Here is a 23,658-nt window from a genome sequence, read left to right as displayed (position 1 = left end):
TCAGCCCCATTGTTTCCTATCATGGGGAAATCGTGCACGAGCACGTTTTATCCATCTTACCATAGGCTTAAGCAACGATGGTATTACAATGAGAAGTGGAGCTAAATTTGCTCAACGCTCACATTTCTGAGGCTAACGCAGCCATTCAGAAAACTCGTAATACCAGCGTTGGCTTAAGTGAGCGCTGGAAAAAAAAAGGCTCGTTAGCACCGCAAGTCTTTACCGACAAAACTCGTAATCTGGCAGTAAGTCATTTTATCACCATTATTAAAATATATACATTTCCTTTCCATTTGGCAGTGTATAGATGTTGATTTAACATTCACACACTATCTTTCACTACTCACCACAGTGCAATTTCTACTCGCCAATGGCTAGAGGGGGAGTAAACATTTTGTGATTTGATCTATAAGTAAATCTCTGAAGATTAATATGAAAATAAAAAAAATGTTCTGGGATTTTCATTTTATTTAAAACGATATATAAACTACATATGGCCAAGTTAAAATGAACTTGAAACAGTACAATGTCATTTGAGACTGCAAAATTAAATCAAGCAAACCAATGTTTTTTTTTCATGGTATGTGAACACAGATTATACTCCATAGGGTTATTTAAGAAACGAACAGAATAATTAGTGTGCTGCTGCTTCATTAAAATGATTTGGTGTAAATAGCCATTGGGTATTACATTATGATGAAAACCTATGGTTACTTATTTTATTTGCCAAGTTTATATGTATTAAGTGTACTAGTGTAGTATTTGACTGAAGAAAAGTAAAACTGAACAATCTATTATGCATATATAAAAAAGAAGTACATTGACTACTTAAAGGTTCCAGAAAAAAGTATGCAATAATATTGGTAGAAACATCAAAACAAATTTTGATTGCAGATAAGAACTATTGGTCCATTACATCTGACCATAAAGTGTGAGCTTAATTGGTTTGCAAGAAAGTCTTATGGTATAGCTGGTTCTATTCACAGAGACTGTTAGAGATTTGTCATTCCTGAGGATCGAAAGTAACTTAGTGATTACAATGCGAGGTAGAACACCCCAAATATGTCCATGCTCAGCCCCCTTGTAGAAACTACAAGACCTAACGGAGCTAGTATACAATACAAAATAAAAAAAATAATTTTACTAATGCTCTTCCCTTAGCACAGTCCACTCTGTTGAAAGGAATGGAATATATATATATATATATATATATATATATATATATATATATATATATATATATATATATATATATATATATATATATACATATTAAGGGCTAAATTACAAGTGTAGTGGAAAAATATTAGTTATTGTGTATTTTCGCACTCATGTTACAAGTCCAAAGTTACTTTTCAATGCTCAAGCGACAGTCTAGAATGCGCTAACATCTGCATGTTGCAGATGCGCTAAATCTCTCACATAATAGGCTTTTATGGGGTTGTACAGTAAAAGTCATGTCAGATATTGCTTGAGATCTAAGCCAATAGTGCATTAAGCTGATGCTGAGTTAGTAGTAGAGTTTGTCATGCAGTTCTGTGCAATACTGCTAATAATAGTGGTTTACTTCATGTCTTATATTTTACTGCTGTACTTTAATTGCCCTCAACCACAACCTCTAAGCCACTACTTATAGTACGAGCAGAATGAGCACACTAATAGAGCTCCCTTCACTATTTACTATAAGTATACGAAGAGCTAAAAAGATTTCAGCCAGATTAAGATGCTTTGGTTTAAATATATATCCCTCCGCTAGTAATACCAGATTGTGCATTACTATTTCCTCAAGGTCACACAATAGATAACGCACCCTGTTTTATTAATTGTACTCCACTTGTAATCTATCCCTGAGTGTATTGCTATGTAACAAATAGTGAGACATAGGGGGTCCATTTATCAAACACTAAACGGACAAGGTTTCCAGTTGGGTACCTGCCCGTCCTGCATCATGGCAAACGGGTAGCATCAACTGCATACATTTACCATTGCTTGTGCAGCTGTGCCCCATACACTCACAACCAAATGCACAAGAGCAGAGATTGTCAATTGTAATTGTTGGATCTGACCATGATGATTTAACAAACTCGTCCACAGGTCCATAAACAGAGCCATTATTGTAGATACACACACATTCATGATCAGAATTGCTACTGTTTAACCAAGGCAGTATAAATCATGCCCTTCATGTGAAAGTGTGTCCTGTCTGAGAAAATGCAACCCTCTTTATAGTGTATCAAAGGGAGAGGAGTTTGTAAAAATTTAAATTTACTTTCAGTAATACCTTGTATGTAAAATAAACAGAGAAAGTGCTAAAGAAATCAACATTCTAAGTATCTCTTTTGCATTCCAGTAAAAATAAAGTAATATTAATTGTATTAAAGGGCCATAATACCCAAATGTTTAAACACTTGAAAGTGATGCAGCATAGCTGTAAAAAGCTGACTAGAAAATATGTACTGAACATCTCTATGTAAAAAAGAAAGATATTTTACCTCAAAAGTTCCTCAGTAGCCACCTCCCATTGTAAAGGATTTCTAAGCAGCATTTTAGTGTGTCTGTCCTGGGACATCTGAAGGGATGAGCATCGTGCACTCTCATATTATTTCACCAATCAGGTAAAGGAAGTTTACAATGAAATCTCATGAGAGTCAAGTCAAATCTCATGAGATCACAGTAAAAGAGTTCATGACTTCAGCACTGCTGATGCTGATTGGCTGCTGTTCATTTCTTCATTTTTTTTTATTTTTTTACCTGCAGCTGGGAGCAGTTGAGTATAACTTTTTACACAGAACTTACTCTACTGAGCTGAGGAGATTGTGCGGTAAAATATCTTCCTTTTTTACATAGAGATGCTCAGGTGATATTTTCCTGTCAGCTTTTTACAGTTATACTGCATCAGTTTCAAGTGATTTAGCATATGAGTATTATGTCCCTTTAATCAGTAGGCAAATCACTCATATTATTATCATCAGTTATTTGTAGAGCACCAACAGATTCCGCTAAAACATCGGTCTAATATGCAAAGTAACAATTATGAGAGACAAAGGGATAAAGGGCCCTGCCAAGAGTTTTACTGTTGTAAATCAGCTCTCGTGACGGTGATCTATAAAGCAGCTGGGCTTACATGCTAAGGGTTTTAAGGGGATAATGTAAGGAGTAGAGGAACTAAGATAAAACAATGTTAGGGTATATTATATGCATCCCTTAACAGTAGAGTCTTTAAAGGGACACTAAACACCTGCTGCAAATTCTCCAAACTAACTTCTGCTGTCAAACATAAATATAATTCATATCTAGTAATCAAGGATGTGTTTGCACTCTGGGCAGTTTACACCCAGTATTGTTCAAAATAATGTTGTCAAATAGAATGCTGGTACTGCTCTCAATGCTGCTATGTTTGCAGCCATGTTGTAACACACGTTTTACTCACAGGCACAGCAGTCATGTGATGCACATATTCTTATTTATCCAGTTTAGAGGGGAATTATCAGAACACTCGCTCACTGTGGAGCTGTGCGAGTGCTACATTAGCTGTATATATTATTATATTTATCTTACGTGCCTCATAAAAAAACATTCAGTTTGTGAAGGCATAAAATAAATGTACTGCCATTTTTTTTGCATTATAAATACATCTGCACTATTGTCTGCAGCGCAGCTCCAGGAATGCACAGTCACACCTCCGTGAACGGTTGTAAATTATCTTAGCATACTACAGAGGGGAAGAAGGTGAGGGGGCATGTTCGTTGGAAGATAGCTCTGAAGTGAATAACTAATGTATGCACTGTTAGTTTTTCAGCTGCTAGTTACAACGGAACATGCCTCCTCCCTCTCTCCCTCTCATAGTTTGCTATGAGAAATCAAACTGTTCACGGAGATATGCATTCCTGGAGGGGGAGGAGGCATGTTCCGTTGTAACTAGCAGCTGAAAAACTAACAGTGCATACATTAGTTATTCACTTCAGAGCTATCTTCCAACGAACATGCCCCCTCGCCTTCTTCCCCTCTGTAGTATTGTAAGATAATTTACAACCGTTCACGGAGGTGTGACTGTGCATTCCTGGAGCTGTGCTGCAGACAATAGTGCAGATGTATTTATAATGCAAAAAAAAGTGGCAGTGCTTTTATTATAATGCCTTCACAAACTGAATGTTTTTTTATGAGGCACATAAGATAAATATAATAATATATACAGCTAATGTAGCACTCGCACAGCTCCACAGTGAGTGAGTGTTCTGATAATCCTCTGACTTGATTAATAAAAGTATATGCCATGTTCATCACATGACTGCTGTGCCTGTGTGGCAATATGGCGGCATACATAGCTTTACCAAGTGCTGGATCAGCAGTTTGATTGAAGACACTCTAATTGTACTGTTTGAGGTAAACTGACCCTCAAGAATAGAGATTCATGCGTAGTGTGTTATTATTTATCAGTATAAGTTAGTTTAAAGGATTTTTTTAAGGTGTTATAGGTCCCTTTAAGGAGTGCTTGAAAGTTTGAAAACTAGGGGAGAGTCTTGTGGAGCAAGGCAGAGAGTTCCACAAGAAGGTGTAGACAGGAATGTGAGAAGGTAACAAGAGATATAGGAGAGAAGGAGGTCATGAGCAGAGCAAAGGGGATGGGAGGGAGAGTATCTGGAGACTAGGTTGGAGATATAGGTTGAAGCAGTGTTATTGAGAGCTTTGAAAGTTAGAGTCCGAATTTTGTGTTTTATTCTGCAGGTTAGAGGAATCCAGTGAAGGGACTGGAAGAAAGGTGCAGCAGATAAGGAGTGACGTGTAAGGAAGATCAGCCTGGCAGAGGAATTTATTATGGATGGTAAGGGAGATAAACGGCAGCTAGAGGGACCGGAGAGGATGGAGTTGCAATAGCCAAGGCAGGAAATGTGGATTGAAGTCTTAATTGAGTCTTGTGTGAGGAAGTGGCAAATGTTGTAGATTTTTTTTTAAGGTGGAGGAGGAGGTAGGAACTCGCCAAAGACTGGATGTGGGGAGTGAAAGAGATATGAGTTAAGATTACTCATACTGCATATAATTTCTTCAGTGCAGGACTGAAAATAGTAATACAAATGTGTACTGGACATGAAAATAACTTGTAATGTATCTCGATAATGAATAATGGTATTACCTGATGGTTTTGGTGTAGTAGCAAGGGAAATTCCTCCGTTGTGCTGAGAGTTGTCACTGGGCAGTGCAAGTTCCAAGCTCATACGAGGTTTGGGCTGATATTCTCTTCTGGGTTGACTGGAAGTGTCTCTAATCCTGAAAAATAAAATATATTTAGAAAGTCTAGTTGGATTACAAACCCCTTGGAATTTCCAGCTTCATAATAACACACAAGTAGCCCAATAAGTAATCTCTTATTCCTTTAAGGCTCTGATATTATGGCATTACATACTTTCCTCTTGCTCTGTAGTACTATATAGAGTATAGTCTAGGGAGTATATAGCCAAGTGCTATATCATGAAAAAAAATATTGACCACCACTTCACATTTAAAAATGTTCTGGTGCACAACATCTAACAGGCCTTTACTTGTACCCCTTTAGTGAAGAATTGCATTGCTACAAAACATCAAAATTACTTACTAGAAGTACCCTCAATTACATCATTTACAAATGTAATTTTTAACCGTGTGTGTCTATAACTATTTCATAATACTCAATACGCAATAACATTTAGGCTTGTTGAGTGAGAGGTGCAAAAACCAATATCAGTGCTTATGTAAAATACATTTATAGATACAATAGTAAAGTTTTGTGTACATGGATGAAGCTATAGAAAAATATATGTATACATACCCATAGATTCCACACATTTGTTGGTTTCAAATGTTGCAAAACAGAAGAGTGTTTTAGAAATATGTAGCAAAAATAGAAAAAAATCTAAATAAAAAATGAAATTATTCAATATAAAAGAGTTCCATGGGAATGAAATGGCACTTTTCCTGAAATGACAGTTGAGCCCATTAATACTGTTAATAATACAAAAGCAGTTTTTTAAATCTGTGATTGAATTTCATGTCTGTGTTGTGTTGTCGGACAAAATATTATCAGTTTAAATAAGTAATTGTCAAAAATATTGATTTTTATTATGTAAAAATATATGTCAGAGTTAATAAATTTGGTTATTCACAGCTCAGAAATTAGAAATACATTGATTGCCAATATCTGATGTTAGAATTGTACAAATTTTAAATAGCAGGACATTTGACTATAAACATATTATTTGTTTAATGTTTACTATAGGGATAGTAAAGTCCAAATTAAACTTTCATGATTTAGATAGGGCATGTCATTTTAAACAACTTTCTAATTCACTTTTCTCTTCAAATTTGCTTTGTTCTCTTGGTATTCTTTGTTAAAAGCTAAACCTAGGTAGGCTCATATGCTAATTTCTAAGTCCTTGAAGGCCGCCTCTTTTCTGAATGCATTTGACAGTTTTTCACAGCTAGAGGGCGTTAGTTCATATGTTTCATATAGATAACATTGTGCTCATGCACATGAATTTATTTAAGAGTCAGAACTAATTGCCTGAAATGCAAGTCTGTCAAAAGAACTGAGATAAGGGGGCATTCTGCAGAAGCTTAGAAACAAGGTAATCATAGAGGTAAAAACTATATTTCTATAGCAGTGTTGGTTATGCAAAACTGGGTAATGGTAAATAAAGGGACTATCTATCTTTTTAAACAATAACATTTTTGGTGTTTACTAACCCTTTAAGATTATTTCATGTATTTGTTGGAGATAGTTTTTTTGTACAGCACTGAAATATATTCCTCACACTAGTGAGTGATTTCAAATGCAACAGTCAAATAAGTGGACAACTCAGTTATTACTATTTTACAGTCTAAGGCTGTTGTAAAAGTGGTGTCACAGGGTGAAGTGACAAACTGTATCATTTGTGAGCTTAGTTCTGACAAAACCAGTAACCATTGTAATGGAATTTTAGCAAAAGAAACACACGGAAAGTGTACTGACTTTTTTCTGACCTTATAACAACAAAATTTAATATGGCTTAGATTCAATAAAGCCTGTTCATTTAGTGGGGGTAAAAAACTTGCTTCAACATTGAAACTCAAAAATTATGCAATTCAAAGATATTTGCTCCAGTCCATCATTTACAGCCTCAAGTTGTGAGTTAAAGGAACAGGAAATGCAACATTTTACATTTATTTTTCAGATAGAACATACAATTTTAAACAACTTTCCAATTTACTTCTATTACCAACATGGCTTAATTCTCTTGGTCCACTTTGAAGAAGCGGCAATGCACTACTGGAATCTAGATGAACGCATCTGGTGAGCCAATAACAAAAGGCATATATGTGCAGCCACCAATCAGCAGCTAGCTCCCAGTAGTGCATTGCTGCTCCTGAACCTACCATGGTATGTTTTCAATAAAGGATTCCAAGAGAATGAAGCAAATCAAATAAGAGAAATAAATCAGAAAATTGTTTAACATTGAATGCTTATATTTGGGTTTCATGTCCATTTAAGCTCCATTAACCCATTAGTGTCACAGACTTACCCAGTAAGCCATGTGTCCATAAGGGATTCTCAGCCATGTAATAGAGCGTGTCTCAGCAAAAGCATTGAGATGCACCATTACTACAAACCTCACTGCACGGGGCAATTGGAAATAGTGTGGTCTTGGCACTGTCTGTGCTATTTAACACCTTATTGTGAAAATGACAGCTGGTGTACAGGATATGTCAGCTGTCATTATGGGGTTAAAAGCAATGGAGCCACATCTACTTTGTTGCCATTCACTTACTGACATACAGAACATCAATATCAAAATGCCTTTAAAACCTTATAAAGCAGTGCAGTCTTACATATCTAAACAAGAAATCTTGAAACCCGTTAAAAATGTAAAAAAAACAAAAAAGAGACAATCATGTCAGTTTTCAAGCAGCGAGACTACAGCTTAAGACAAGACACTTCAAAGGGGTAACAGAGTCTAAATGAATTCTGTATGCTGGGGCGAGATAAAAAAGATGAAAAATCCAGACCTGGGGCCGATTTATCATCTGTCTGCCCGACATGATCCGCTCAGCGGATCATGTCCGACAGACATTGATGAATGCCGACAGCATACGCTGTCGGCATTTATCATTGCACAAGCAGTTCTGGTGAACTGCTTGTGCAATGCTTGTGCAATGCCACCCCCTGCAAATTTGCGGCCAAATGCCCACTAGCAGGGGGTGTCATTGAATGACTACCACCAGACCCTGGAGACATTTCATTCTATCCAGTGAGGGTAATTTACCACAACAAAACAGACATATCAATATTTTACAGTTGCAAACATTAGCATAATCATTTTGTATGTTTTTCCTAAGTGTTGCGGTTGTCATTACAGTTTTTCCGCATTGCTAGTAGTTCTCGTTTAATGTGTAGGATATCATGTTTGGAGCAATTAAAGGGACACTAACGTCAACATTAAACTTTCATGATTCAGATACAGAATTCAGTTCTTAGAGCCTTTACTTACATTATTAAAATGTGTCTATATGCACCAACTACAACTGAGCATGTACAAGGGTTCACAGTGTATACATATATGAGTCTGTAATTGGCTAATGGCAGTCACATGATCATTGAAGTTAAAACTGTCAGAAAAAAACTATTACTCATTTAAAATTCAGGAGTAAGTGATATTAATTTGCCTTTTTATTATGCACTTAATGAATTTAATGGTCCTTTAAGGCAAGTACATATGTTACTGGCAGGAACGCTCACAAATAAAATGCTGGAAAAAGATAGAACATGATCTTTCCTTTACATAGAGGCCCATCTCCATCTCACAAAAGTCTTTGAATATAGTCCAATGTCTCTGCTTACACATTCAGAACATTGTTTTTGTAATCATCAAGCTATCCCATTCATAAAATAAAAAAAATTTTTCCCTTCAGAGTCCTATTTCATTTACATTCCCCACAACATTCCCCACAGGCTTTCTGGGATGTGGGAGATAAAGAAGCTAAACAAATGTAATAAAACAGGGATTTATAATCTAAATTAATCATCCATATCCTAGTATTACATACTGTATTACTCTATAATATTGATTTTTATATACTTATATTATTTTATCAAATATTAACAAATGAATAATAATCCAAAAAGAAGAATAAAAGATAAACAACATTTACCATGGTATTAAATAATGTCTATAACATTATACTTTGTCATATAGGTTGATGAAGATATTACGCCTCTTCTACATCTGAAGAAGAGACCTGTGATGTCTTGAAAGCTTATGGAATAAAAAAAACTTTATTTTGCTGGTCCATTAGAAGGTATCACAAACTAATAAAGGAACAGCCTCTTACCTGCACAATTCATAGAAATATGGAGAAAAAAGGATACCAGGACATAATGAATTAGACAGTGCTGATACAGAAGGATGGAGACTCAATCACCCAGACTATTTAACCTAATTGTGTGCATGTTTAACTTGGTCCCAATAAAATTGAATATTGTGAAACATTTCTATTTTTTGTTTTCTATAATAGCCATAGCCTTCTATGATTAATAGCTCCTCTAGTCTATTCAACCATAGTTGCTTAGAAAGGGTTGTCATGGATTTCCATAGCCTTGTAATAAATGATTTTGCACTATTAATAGCAATTTGAAATAATGCCATTCAAATTTTGCAAGTACCTAAGGGTTTATAGTTTAGTAAAGCATGAGTGATTTGAAGAGTATATGATGTGCCAAATAACGGCTAGATTACAAGTGGCACACTAACTATTACAGGCGAGCCTTATCGGGGGGTTTTGAGCATTGGAAATAGCGAGCGTATTACAAGTTGAAATAAAACACTATTGCGAGATACAATTATTCATATAAATATAAAAAAAAGTTATTAGGGTTCAAAGGTATATGGTATAAGACAAGGTGTTTGACTTAAAAGGGCTATATTGTATATATACATGCATATACATGTCTAAATATGTGTGTATATATATATATATATATATATTATTTTGAAATAAGCACTCACTGGACTTCATGCAATTGTGACAACAAGTGTATTCTTTAATGTGACGTTTCGGGACACAAACAGTCCCTTCCTCTGACAAACAACAAGTGAGAAAATCAAGCCTTTAAAGATTTTTGTAACCCTCCCCCTTCTTCACAGCCAATCATAGCTGTCCAAGTGCTTAACAAATCAGTGAGATCATCTGTTTATATTATATATCGTAAAATATAAAAAACATCAAATAATGTAATTTTCATAATGTGAATTAATGTGAAGTGAACAAAATAACAATATATATTGCCATGAGGGTTGATCAGCTCTGATCCACTACCTGCAGTTTATTTAAAACTGATGTAAACTATAAACAAGCAAACATTATGGCCAAACAATGGGGAACTATCCACCTTGACACACCCCTATGGTGTTCAGAACATATCTGCTGGTATATTTAAAACAACATCAAATTAAATTAGAACCTTCAAAGGCTTGTTACTAACCTACATATATATCCCTATATCCATAGTATTTAGAAGCAGAGCCCAGGAACCGTTTTGTCATAATAGATCAGCTGGGGGGGTGTTACTTGCAACCTCACACACAGCTTGTTGGTTCTCCCCTGACTCCACCTCCAATGGGCGTGCTAGTTCTGTCAGAACAAACCGTGCTCTCACAAAAATGTCAACATCATCAGTATGCCTAGGAGTCAACATAACACCTCAGTACTCAGCATGGATCTAATTAATATTTTCTCAGTTTACAATTCCCATCTTTTATCATTTATTGTGAGTAGCAATCTGATGTAATTTCATATAGCTATATTTACATTTGATTATTATCCCATATTAATATAAACATTGCATATCTGTATATCTCTTGCTAAGTGTATAAAAACACTATTTAGATATAATGTATGGGACAATTTACTGTTTTCTCCTAGGTCTGAAATTAAAGAGACTATGTTGTTATTCTGACACAGTTAAACATATCTAATTTGCATATCTTACCCAGAATTCTCTTGTGCAATGGTAACATTGTATATGAGGTATTTCTGGGAAAAAGTGAGTGGGAATCTTGCCTAGATGTGCTAATTTACTATGCAAATATTTACATTGATTTAATTTTGAGACATGGAGGATTTTAATTTCAGATTTTTATCTCCCTCCTCAATTCTAATACATTTTATATATATATATATATATATATATATATATATATATATATATATATATATATATATATATATATATATATATAATGCATATGGGTGAGCCAATCACACAAGGCATCTATGTGCAGCAACCAATCAGCAGCTACTGAGCCTATCTAGATATGCTTTTCAGCAATTTATATAATAATTATATAAAAGTGCAACACTTATAAGGTGTTACGTTCTATTTATATGCTTTGAAGATATATAATCACAACACATCTTGTCAAAGATATTGCAATATTGATCCTCACTACCTATTATCAATTTGTCTAATAGTGGTCATAGACATAGCTCCCCACCTATATAAATTCCTTATATTACTTTGGACATATCAAAGGCATACTGATAATTAAGGAATGGGCTTTCAATTCTTTGGTTGTTTTTAATTGTGAGTTTTATTTTAAATATATCAAATAAAAGTTATATTTTAATTTTCCCAATTTTCTCCACTACTAGTCCAGGATTAGAGTGCTATATGTGCAGTCTTTTGAGAGGTCTCTTCCTCTTTTTTGCTCAGTATATTACATACTGCACAGCACCAACTTTTCTGCTATAATAATAATGTAGACAAGAACAAGGGTTTTTGTCAGCTAATACTAATATAGAAAAGGTCGCCGTTGTGGTGCCACTGTATTTGTGTTGTAGTAACATGCTTTTCAGCAATGTATATCAAGAGAATGAAACAAATTACATAATAGAAGTAAATTAGAAAGTTGTTTAAAATTACATGCTCTTTCTAAATTGTGAAATAAATAATAAGGGTTTCATGTCCCTTTAAGGTGTGATGTTATCACTGTTTGGTATGCTGATGAAGGGGAGGCTGTCCCCGAAAAATGTTTCATTAAATTTAAGTTTGTGTTGACATAAACAAAACACATTAAATTGACGTTTGTGTTGACATAAAGACCTTAGAGTGCATCATTTTTGTTTTATATATATATATATATATATATATATATATATATATATATATATATATATATATATATATATATATATAATTTAATAACACTCACAGATATCCTGACAATATATATATGTATAAATTTGAAAAATATTACCAGCTCAATGGATATGCAAAAATTGCCCACTAGACAAAGGGTCCCTGAACTATACAATATTGTCAGGTCACCTTAGTTCACAAATAAATAAATAAAAATTACAGACTATGACCTTGTTGAACAAATCCAGCACTAGCTCATATAAGGGCCAAACATTCAAAAATTAACCAGCATACAAAAATTCATAGGAGACCCAGAGATCAAGCAAAAAGTGTATTTATTATACATATATTTTCCAAAAACACACCAATATTGCAAAAACACACCAAAAATGTATATAATGTTGTCAAAATATCAATATAGTGAGCAATCCTACTGGAAGAGGGTTTCATGGGCAAACATGATTAGGCAATACTTAGTAGGGTATACATTGGAAAACTTGCACAGTCCATTAATATGCATTCAGCATTTGCAGAAGCAGTTATGCAGTCATTGGTATGCGTATAGCATTTGCAAAAAGTGGTTACAGCATGTAAGTCCTGGTTAGTATGCATGCAGGCGTTTATATAGCAGAGCACAGACAGACAGTGAAGTCAGCGAAAAGGTTTAAGCAAACAATCCTCCTAGAGTAATGACAAATATAGGGGATATTACTTCTTTAGCTCACCAGACCAACAGCGATTCACAGCCAGTCCCGGGTCCTCCCAGAGCCGCCCCTCCATTCATCCACTAACCGGACTGATGCAAACACCATAACAGGAGAGTCCTCCACTTTTAGCTGTAAACTGGACTCACCAACTGCTGATAAGATTGTTGGAAGTGCTACTGCTTGTACGCTCTAGTCGTCCTTGGATAGCCCAATCAAAAGGTAAACACTCAAAGGCTCCTCTCCTCCATAAGTTGCACGCCGCCTTCAAACAAGAAAGGGAGCGTGACTGTATAGCGCTATGCGTGTTTCACCCTAGTAATTCATGTACGGCTTTCTCAAGCGTCATAAGTAACTAACACCTAGATTTAGAGCTCTGCGTTAGCCGTCAAAACCAGCGTTAAGGGCTCCTAACGCTGCTTTTTACCGCCCGCTGGTATTTAGAGTCAGTCAGGAAAGGGTCTAACGCTCACTTTCCAGCCCGCGACTTTTCCATACCGCAGATCCCCTTACGCCAATTGCGTATCCTATCTTTTCAATGGGATTTTCCTAACGCCGGTATTTAGAGTCTTGGCTGAAGTGAGCATTAGAACTTTAACGACAAAACTCCAGCCGCAGAAAAAAGTCAGGAGTTAAGAGCTTTATGGGCTAACGCCGGTTTATAAAGCTCTTAACTACTGTGCTCTAAAGTACACTAACACCCATAAAATACCTATGTACCCCTAAACCGAGGTCCCCCCACATCGCCGCCACTATAATAAAAAATTTTAACCCCTAATCTGCCGACCGGACACCGCCGCCACCTACATTATCCCTATAAACCCCTAATCTGCTGCCCCTAACACCGCCGACACCTACATAATATTTATTAACCCCTAATATGCCCCCCCCAACGTCGCTGCTACATTACCTACACTTATTAACCCCTAATCTGCCGACCGGACCTCGCCGCCACTATAATAAATGTATTAACCCCTAAACCGCCTCACTCCTGCCTCAAAAACCCTATAATAAATAGTATTAACCCCTAATCTGCCCTCCCTAACATCGCCGCCACCTAACTTCAAGTATTAACCCCTAATCTGCCGACCGGACCTCGCCGCTACTCTAATAAATGTATTAACCCCTAAAGCTAAGTCTAACCCTAACCCTAACACCCCCCTAAGTTAAATATAATTTTAATCTAACGAAATAAATTAAATATTATTAACTAAAGTCTTCCTATTTAAAGCTAAATACTTACCTGTAAAATAAACCCTAATATAGCTACAATATAATAAATAATTATATTGTAGCTATTTTAGGATTTATATTTATTTTACAGGCAACTTTGTATTTATTTTAACTAGGTACAATAGCTATTAAATAGTTATTTACTATTTAATAGCTACCTAGTTAAAATAATTACAAAATTACCTGTAAAATAAATCCTAACCTAAGTTACAATTAAACCTAACACTACACTATCAATAAATTAATTAACTAAACTACCTACAATTAAATCAACTAAACTAAATTACAAAAAAACAAACACTAAATTACAAAAAATAAAAAAAGATTACAAGAATTTGAAACTACTTACACCTACTCTAAGCCCCCTAAAAAAATAACAAAGCCCCCCAAAATAAAAAAATGCCCTACCGTATTCTAAAATAAAAAGTTAACAGCTTTATTACCTTACCAGCCCTTAAAAGGGATGCATGCCCCAAAGAAAGCAGCTCTTTTGCCTGTAAAAAAAAACATACAATACCCCCCCCAACATTACAACCCACCACCCACACCCACATACCCCTAATCTAACCCACCCAAACCCCCCTTAAAAAACCTAACACTAAGCCCCTGAAGATCTCCCTACCATGTATTCACCCAGCCGGGTATCACCGATCCGTCCAGAAGAGGGTCCGAAGTCTTCATCCTATCCGGAAAGAAGAGGTCCTCCAGAGGGTCCGAAGTCTTCATCCTATCCGGCAAGAAGAGGTTCTCCAGAGGGTCCAAAGTCTTCATCCAGGCGGCATCTTCTATCTTCTTCCATCCGGAGCGGAGTGGGTCCATCTTGAAGCAGCCGACGCGGAGCCATCCTTCCTCAGACACAATGTATACCCTCTCATATAGGGATAGGTGAAATGGACCAATCAGATTGCTCATTACCATTATGCTCACATTACATTATCATTCTAATACTTAACCGTTATAAACAATATGTATATGTGGTATATTTAGTAACTTGTACATGCCCTAAGTTCTATTTTGGGAAAACCTATAGGGAAATCTATGAGAGAATAAAGGGACATAGAAGAGACATACGGAAAGAAAGGATCAAAAGTAGCGGAATAGCTAGACATTTTATGGATGGCCATAATAGTGAGGATAAGGATCTAAGGTGGATGGGTTTAGAGTGAATTGATTTGAGGTCCAGAGGATGGGACATTGATAAACTAATTTTAAAGGCTGAGTGTAAATGGATATATAATTTGAACTAACTACAGCCAGAAGGATTAAATGAGGAAATAAACTATGCCCCTTTTCTTACATAATGCAGTTGTCCAAATCCTCAATATGTATACACTAATCTCCTTTGTTGACAACTCAAAGTAAATTTAATATGAACAACTATAGCAAAAGAGTGATGGCATTTTCTGTTAATATATGTAACTGGCTGTTTGTCAATATATATTTTTACAACTAAAATGAACATTTATTTAAATGTCTAAATCTATTCTGGAATTTTTGTTCCTGAATTTTCCCTGCCTTTGGCAAGTGAACAAGATCCTAATTAATTCAATAGTGTTATGTACTGTACTCTTTAACATTTATATATGAGTAGTTTCCAATTCAAGTACAGAACTAATCATGGTATACCTATTTATATGCTTTCCTGTTGACTGAATGTTTTTTTCCAGCTCAAGATGAGCATACAAGTCTGAATTTAATATGAAAATGTAATAAAAATAAAATGTCTGTAAATATTCCCACTCTCTCACAAAATATATACTAAGAAATAAGACCTGTATATAATCACACACATATGGTTTATAAAGTATTAGAATAATAATGTAATGTGAGCATAATGGTAATGAGCAATCCGATTGGTCCATTTCACCTATCCCTATGTGAAAGGGTATAAATTGTGTCTGCATACTGAGCCACTTATGACGCTTGTGAAAGCCCTACATGAATTACAAGGGTAAAACGCGCGTAGCGCTATACAATCACACCTATCCCTATGTGAGAGGGTATAAATTGTGTCTGAATACTGAGACACTTATGATGCTTGAGAAAGCCCTACATGAATTACAATGGTGAAACGCGCATAGCGCTATACAGTCACATCCCCTTTCTTGTTTGAAGGCTGTGTGCAACTTATGGAGGAGATTTTAAGGAGCCTTTGAGTGTTTAACTTTCAACTGGGCTATCCAAGGACGACTAGAGCGTACAAGCAGCAGCACTTCCAACAATCTTACCAGCAGTTGGCGAGTCTGATTTACAGCTAAAAGCGGAGGACTCTCCTGTTATGGTGTTTGCATCAGTCTGGTGAGCGGATGAATGGAGGGGCGGCTCTGGGAGGACCTGGGACTGGCTGTGAATCGCTGTGGGTCCAGTGAGCTAAAGGAGTAATATCACCTATATTTGTCACCACTCTAGGAGGATTGTTTGCTTAAACCTTTTTGTTGACTTCACTGCCTGTCTGTCTGTCTGTCTGCTATATAAACGCCTGCATGCATAATAACCAGGACTGACCTGCTTTAACCACGTTTTGCAAATGCTATACATATACCAATGACTGCATAACTGCTTCTGCAATGTTAAATGCATATTAATGGACTGTGCAAGTGTTCCAATGGATACCCTACTAAAGGGACACTGAACCCAAATTTTTTCTTTTGTGATTCAGATAGAGCATGCAATTTTAAGCAACTTTCTAATTTACTTCTATTATCAAATTTTCTTAGTTCTCTTGCTATCTTTATTTGAAAAAGAAGGCATCAAAGCTAAGGAGTCAGCCAATTTTTGGTTCAGAACCCCTGGACAGCATTTGTTTATTGGTGGGTGAATTTATCCACCAATCAGCAAGAACAACCCAGGCTGTTCACCAAAAATGGGCCGGCTTCTAAACTTACATTCTTGCTTTTCAAATAAAGATACCAAGAGAATGAAGAAAATGTGATAATAGGAGTAAATTAGAAAGTTGCTTAAAATTGCATGATCTATTTGAATCACGAAAGAAAAAATGTGGGTTCAATGTCCCTTAAGTATTGTCTAATCATGTTTGCCCTCGAAACCCTCTTCCAGTAAGATTGCTCACTATATTGATATTTTGACAACACTATATACATTGTTGGTGTGTTTTTGCAATATTGGTGTGTTTTTGGAAAATATATGTATAATAAATACACTTTCTGCATGATCTCTGGGTCTCCCATGAATTTTTGTATGCTGGTTAATTTTTGAATGTTTGGCCCTTATATGAGATAGTGCTGGATTGGTTCAACTAGGTCCTAGACTGTATATTTTTCTAATATATATGTATATATATATATATATATATCCACATAAACTGTGCAGCCGTATGGTGTTTCACCTACAATTGAGTTACATACGCTTTGTTTGCTTGCTAAGATTATAATATATACCCCACCAGTGTATATCCAGAGCAGATGGAGAGTATTGGAGGGACTGTATTGTTGTATCTCCTAGCGCTATGTGTATGGGTTTGCCTTATTTTTATTTTTTCTATGTTTATTTTCATTATTTGTGGGTTTATTTTTCTGCCTGCAAACAATTTGGTGGTGGGATTACGTATTGATGCTGTGTTTTGTGTTTTTTAAATCTGTTATTTTTTCTTCTTCGTTTAACAGTTGTTCATCTGTCTTGATGAAGGCTTCTATGTAAGCCGAAACGTTGACATATCCTTATGACTTTCTAACGTTGTTGTTATAAACAATAAACTAACTTTGATGTATATAAATCCTGAGAGTGCCCTCCCTTTCCTAGCTCTTATCTACAATCCATTGAGGATTGCACCCAGGTGCTTCATTATTAGTTGAAGCTGGAGTGCTGGAACACGTGCTAATTGGATATATATATATATATATATATATATATGTGTGTGTGTGTGTGTACACATATGTATGTTTTACTGAATATAGTATCTACATATTTCACATTCCAATGTTCTTTGTATACAGGATAATGTAACTTTTATTGTAAATACATATTTAAATATATAACTGTATATACTGTCAGGGTACATGTAAATGACATATATATATATATATATATATATATATATATATATATATATATATATATATGTACTAACATATATATGTAAATAGGACAGGGGAATGTGTTTATGTATGAAGCCATATTTTTATCAGATATTATTAAAATAGGGTTGCAATTCTGATGTCAGGAATTTACTCAAACCACACATGATTTGAATACTCATCTCAAGACTCAAATACAGACAGGATGTCTCAAGAAACTTCAAAAGACAGCATTTGCTCCCTAGCTGGAGGTGAAAACTTCAAGGAAAGGCAATTTGTTTCAAAAGGAATGACCATGTTTATTTGGCTATATGCAGAGTTTTATGGCTTGAGATAGGATAGGACCATTGAGCCATTTCAAGAGACCATATGGTTACTACCTGGAAATGTGTGATAAACTTCCTACTCCTCACAGAGTAGCCTTTTGTGAGAAAGTAACCATGTACATTTCAAATGCAAATTGACCCCATGCTGTGTAAGTAGGGCAATGAAAACTTGAACAGCAAAAGCACATGTTACAATGTAATTTTGAAATTTACTGAAAATACAACTGATAACATATTGAATGTATGTCTCAGACTGTATTGAATTTATATGTGGGAGATGGATTAAAATTTTGGAATGGATTAAATGGCAATTGCAATAATCCCATTATTGAAGTATATATAACATGATCTTTCTATCTTGCAGATGGGGCTAGAGGATACTGAATGCAGGATTGCCTGCATGGGATGATCTGAGTCATGTCATATGATTATACACTAGATGTTTATGAAAATTTAAACACAGCTCTGAAAATATAACAGATGTGTAAATGTTATTAATTTTGGAATAATTAACAGTGTAATTACTTTGATATAATATAATATTGAAAACATAAGGCGCTTGGTATCAGGGTAATAAGGAAAATGATATGATACTACCCGATCTATAATTAATATTATAAGTGATTGATCCAAGAAGTTATGGTCTGATGAATAATCACTGTATATAAATATTGAATTGTTAAAAATGTTGGATGGTGAGATGCGTTTGTTGGTTGTCTGCTGCCCCCTAGGGGATTGGAATGGTGTAACAGCCAAATAAATTTCCTATTAGGACACACATACAGAGCCAATGAGGGAGTGTTCCCCAAAGTATCCAATGAGAAGGGACAAGCACCGTGGGCGTGAACGAAAAAGATCATCAATGATTAGATATAAGGAATTTCTAAATGCAAACAAGGGAAAGTTTTTTTGTGTGACTTGCTTAGACTGGTGATTGATAGCTGGCGGCCATACTTGGGGACACATTCACTTAAGCAAGAAACTGAAAATTTACCTTGATCTATGCGATAACTTTCCTTCAAGATGATGATGAGATGATCTAAAGACAACTACAAATTGGTTCAAATTGTTGAAGTATAATTGTTCTAATTTTTAATATTTGAAACAAAGGTTATTGGTAAGAACATAGTCAATTTGTATTTAATAGATTTAAAGAGAGCAGATGGTATTTTTGCTTATATTCATAGTCCTGTATAGGGTTAAATTTATCTTTTGTATGCTAAGTAATTCAACTATATATATATATATATATATATATATATATACATCTTAGAATTGGTTTTAATTATAAGTAACTAAGAATTTGTTCCAGTTTAAATAAATAGACATTTAAAGTAACATATATTCTGTTTACATTAAGAATATATGTATTGTTAGTATCCTAATTAGAATTGTTTTAGAATCAATTGTATCTAAATAGCTGTATATATATATATATATATATATATATTGTCCTATTGTTTAACTAAGCACTATTAAAATTGTACCAGTCTGAATGTTTAGTGGTTTATATTTTAGTCTCATTGTGTTAATTGAATGAAAGGCTATTGTGAGTAAGGCTAATTTCAAAGGTAAACTTTTATGAATTTTGCATAGCATTTTTTAATAGTTTTTAAACGTGTATAGTATTGATTCATATTTTGGTTCAATGTGTTGATAGATATCAACTAATAAAAAGAATTCAGGAATTTATATTCATTTTATTGTCTAGTATATGCATATTGATTGAGGGTTTATTTTTAAAGGATAATTATTAAATATATTGTGTTATAACTCTGCCATATACTGACATATTATTTGGAGAGCACTGCTGAGATCTTATTAAAATACTTACAATACACATACCTGTATATCTATTCCTATAGATATATAGGTATAGATATCTATTTTACATGAACATCACATATATGTAGAAATATATATATATAATAATAATTTAAAAAAATTCTATGTGAAGAACATAGGAATGCAAAATATGCCTACCACTTTGCTTTTTGTGCTTTAGGTGTAATGTGGTGTCGGGTTAGCACACATGAAGAATTGCTCAACTCAATGCACATTCTTGAAATATAAAATATTAAAAAACAAATAGTAAATATTAAAAACTATTGTAGGTACTGTAAAAAAATCTAAATAATCCATAGAATATATATATTTGTTATTATTATTATTATTATTATTTACAGTATCTATAATAATTTTCAATAATTATAAATAATTATTTTTAATATTTAATATTTCAAGAACACTCATTAAAGTTAGCAATGCTTAATGTGTGCTAACCTGACGCCGTGTTAGACCAAAAGTGCAAAACGAGATACACATATTTTGCATTCCTTTGTTCTTCACATATGATTTTTTTTATTGCTATTAAATATATATTTCTATTGCTAAAAAATATATATCTATACCTATATATCTATAGGAATAGATATACAGGTATAGGTATATACAGATATATATATAGCGAAATATGTATTTACAATAACAATTACATTTTTCTGTAATTAAAGAACATTGGAATGTGAAATATGAATAACTCCTGCGGGGTTAGCGTGCGAGCAATAGATGTTAGTTTTTTCCCCCATTGAGTTCTATGGATAGAATAAGTACAGTGGTCGCTATATCGCAAAGTCCTTTGGTTATAGAGCGTCGGGTTTCGCTCACATGCAAACTTTTTACTTTCAACTTGTAATATGCATGATACGTGAAGTGTGCAAAAAGATTACTTGTATTGATGTTTACACTCCTGCAAAATCACATGTATTCTGGCCAAAAATATTGTCCAAGGGATTCTACTTCATTCCATAAGGGCTTTATACCTACACAATCCCACCAAAAAATATGACATGTTGCCTGTCTCCCCACACTTCTTCCAACACAATTCTAAACTGTGAGGGTGGACATATACACTAGCGTTCAAAAGTTTGGGGTCACTTAGTCATTTCCTTATTTTCCATGAAACATACATGAAATGAGTTTGAATAGGAAATATAGTCGTTGAAAGGGTTAGAAATAATGCATTTTAAGAGAAATAATAATTGTGTCCTTCAAACTTACTTTGCTTTTTCAAAGAATCCACCAGCAATCACAGCCTTGCAGGCCTTTGGCATTCTAGTTGTCAAGTTCTTGAGGTAATCTGAAGAGATTTTACCCCAGACTTCCTGAAGCACCTCCCACAAGTTGGATTGGCTTGATGGACACTTCTTACGTACCATATGTCAAGCTGCTTCCACAACTGCTCAATAGGGTTGTGATCTGGTGACTGTGCTGGTCACTCAATTAAAGACAGAATACCAGCTAATTGCTTATTCCCTAAATAGTTCTTGTATAGTTTCGAGCTGTGCTTTGGATCATTGTCCTGTTGTAGGAGGAAATTAGCTACATTGAAGCACTGTCTACAGGGTATGGCATGGTGTTGTAAAATGTAGGGATAGCCTTCTTTCTTCAAGGTCCATTTTACCCTGTATAAATCACCCATTTTACCACCACCAAAGCACCCCCAGACCATTACATTGCCTCCACCTTGTTTGACAGTTGGCATGAAGCACTCCTCTAGCATCTTTTCACTTGCTCTGCATTTTCTTTGTGATCCGACACCTCAAACTTAGATTTGTCTATCCATAACACGTTTTTCCAATCTCACTCTGTCCAGTGTCTGTGTTCTTTTGCACATCTTAATCTTTTCTTTATATTGGCCAGTCTGAGATATGTGTTTTTCTTTGCAACTCTGCCTAAAAGACCAGCATCCCAGAGTCGCATCTTCAGTGTTGACTTTGATACTAGTGTTTTGTGGGTACTATTTAATTAAGCTGCCAGTTGAGGACCTGTGAGGCATCTGTTTCTCAAACTAGACTAATGTATTTGTCCTCTTGCTCTGTTGTGCTCTGGAGCCTCCCACTCCTATTTCTATTCGGGTTAGAGCCAGTTTTAGCTGTTCTGTGAAGGGAGTATTATACAGCGTTGTACGAGATCTTTAGTTTCGTGGCAATTACTTGTATGGAATAGCCTTTATTTCTCATAACAAGAATAGACTGAGGAGTTTCAGAAGAAAGTTCTTTGTTTCTGGCCATCTTGAGCTTTTTAAGTGAACCCACAAATGCTGATGCTCCAGATACTCAAATAGTCTAATGAAGGCCAGTTGTATTGTTTCTTTAATCAGCACAACAGTTTTCAACTGTGCTAACATAATTGCAAAAGTGTTTTCTAGTGATCAATTTGCTTTTTTAAATGATAAACTTGGATTAGCAAACACAACATGCCATTGGAACACACAAAGATTATCCATTAAAAATCTGCCATTTCCAGCTACAATAGTCATTTACAACATTAACAAAGTCTACAATGTATTTCTGATCAATTTGATGTGCTTTTCATTCAAAAACAAGGACATTTCTAAGCGACCCCAACCTTTTGAACACTAATGTATTTAAGACAAGCTGGCATCAAATACCAACGTTTCACTATTCCACCATTTGTGTAGAAACTGAGGATCTGTGTGTGCATTGAACAGTATTGCTTTTACAAATCTCAAAGTGTCAATGTGGGGGGGGGGGCAGTTTTTAAAATTCAGTTAATCTGTATATAGAACAAAATGGTTCCCAGAAATAAACAACTTTTACTACCAATAGTTAAAAATAAAAACATTGATTAAAAAAACATCATACAAAATCTTGCTTGATATCCTTATTCTGATTCAACCAATTAAATTTAAAGCATATTTTGTACTAAAACCAAAATAAGTATAAATTAATTGCATGTATATCTGTGGAACGTGTGCCCTACATAATTATTAGGGGCTTAACGCTATATTTATCAAAGTAGCATGCAGTGGATATGCTTATGCATTTTACATTTAAAATATAATTTACCATACAATACATTCATAGAATAAGTTAAAATTTGGCCCAAGCCAGGGTATTATCAGGCTTTAAAATCGTGTTATGTTTGTTTACAATTTGTATTATTTCCTTATGTACAGTACAACAATTATTTTTCTTATCAATTTTGTTAGATACGCTCTCTTTTCTGGGTGTAGTTCAAGTTCTCTTGTACTTTTCTGATATTATTGTAAATCAGAAAAATTTCTTCTAATCATTATGAACTCCTCAACAGGAATAGATCTTTTAGTGGAGAAATAATGTGCACTATTAAATCGTGTAATGACATTAGTTTTCTAAACAAATCAATAATAAATCTTACAATATCGTCATGTC

General features: G+C 34.8%; 1 protein-coding gene across 1 annotated transcript in view; it reads right to left on the bottom strand.

The window, feature by feature from the left end:
- The window catches only part of SH3GL2 (SH3 domain containing GRB2 like 2, endophilin A1), a 462,830-nt gene that overhangs the window by 6,596 nt on the left and 432,576 nt on the right, over positions 1–23,658 (bottom strand). Inside the window, exon 8 of the mRNA XM_053702641.1 lies at positions 5,132–5,265. Within this exon, the coding sequence (XP_053558616.1) occupies positions 5,132–5,265 (134 nt within the window). The remainder of the gene's footprint in view (positions 1–5,131; positions 5,266–23,658) is intronic.

Source organism: Bombina bombina, chromosome 2 (genome assembly GCF_027579735.1).
Source record: "Bombina bombina isolate aBomBom1 chromosome 2, aBomBom1.pri, whole genome shotgun sequence".
NCBI classification, from domain to species: Eukaryota; Metazoa; Chordata; class Amphibia; order Anura; family Bombinatoridae; genus Bombina; species Bombina bombina.
This window is presented reverse-complemented; position numbering and strand designations above follow the sequence as displayed.